The sequence below is a fragment of the Antrostomus carolinensis genome, unplaced genomic scaffold (assembly GCF_000700745.2).
Source record: "Antrostomus carolinensis isolate BGI_N321 unplaced genomic scaffold, ASM70074v2 scaffold48852, whole genome shotgun sequence".
Classification (NCBI taxonomy): Eukaryota; Metazoa; Chordata; class Aves; order Caprimulgiformes; family Caprimulgidae; genus Antrostomus; species Antrostomus carolinensis.
Window position 1 is genome coordinate 336 of NW_010299760.1, and position 297 is coordinate 632.

Sequence of the window (297 nt, forward strand, 5' to 3'; positions counted from 1 at the left end):
GCTCCTCCAGGTCGAAGAAGCCGTCGCTGGTAATCCCCAGGCTGGCCCCTGCAAAGCAGAGCCCCTTTCACACTCCTGGCCCACCTCCCTTCCCACCTCAGCACCTCCCAAACCCTGCTGTGCTTTGGCAGCCCTCTCCCCAGGCAGCCTGAGGGGACGATGCCAGGCTCACCGGGAATTTCGCTGTCAGGCGGGACGGCCGGACGCCCACCCGTGGCTATCAGGATGTGAGGAGCCGTGTACTTTTTTCCTTCCACTTCGATGGTGGGCTGGGGATCAGCGGGGAACTTGCCGAAG

At 63.6% G+C, this 297-nt stretch overlaps 1 protein-coding gene across 1 annotated transcript in view; it reads right to left on the reverse strand.

Moving 5' to 3' along the window:
• LOC104521023 (glutathione reductase, mitochondrial) overlaps positions 1-297 on the reverse strand; it is a gene marked incomplete at both ends in the record, with an annotated part of 1,426 nt that overhangs the window by 182 nt on the left and 947 nt on the right. The window contains 2 exons of the mRNA XM_029083731.1: positions 2-48; positions 173-297. The exon at positions 173-297 is cut by the window's right edge and continues 17 nt beyond it. Coding sequence (XP_028939564.1) covers positions 2-48; positions 173-297 — 172 coding nt within the window. The remainder of the gene's footprint in view (position 1; positions 49-172) is intronic.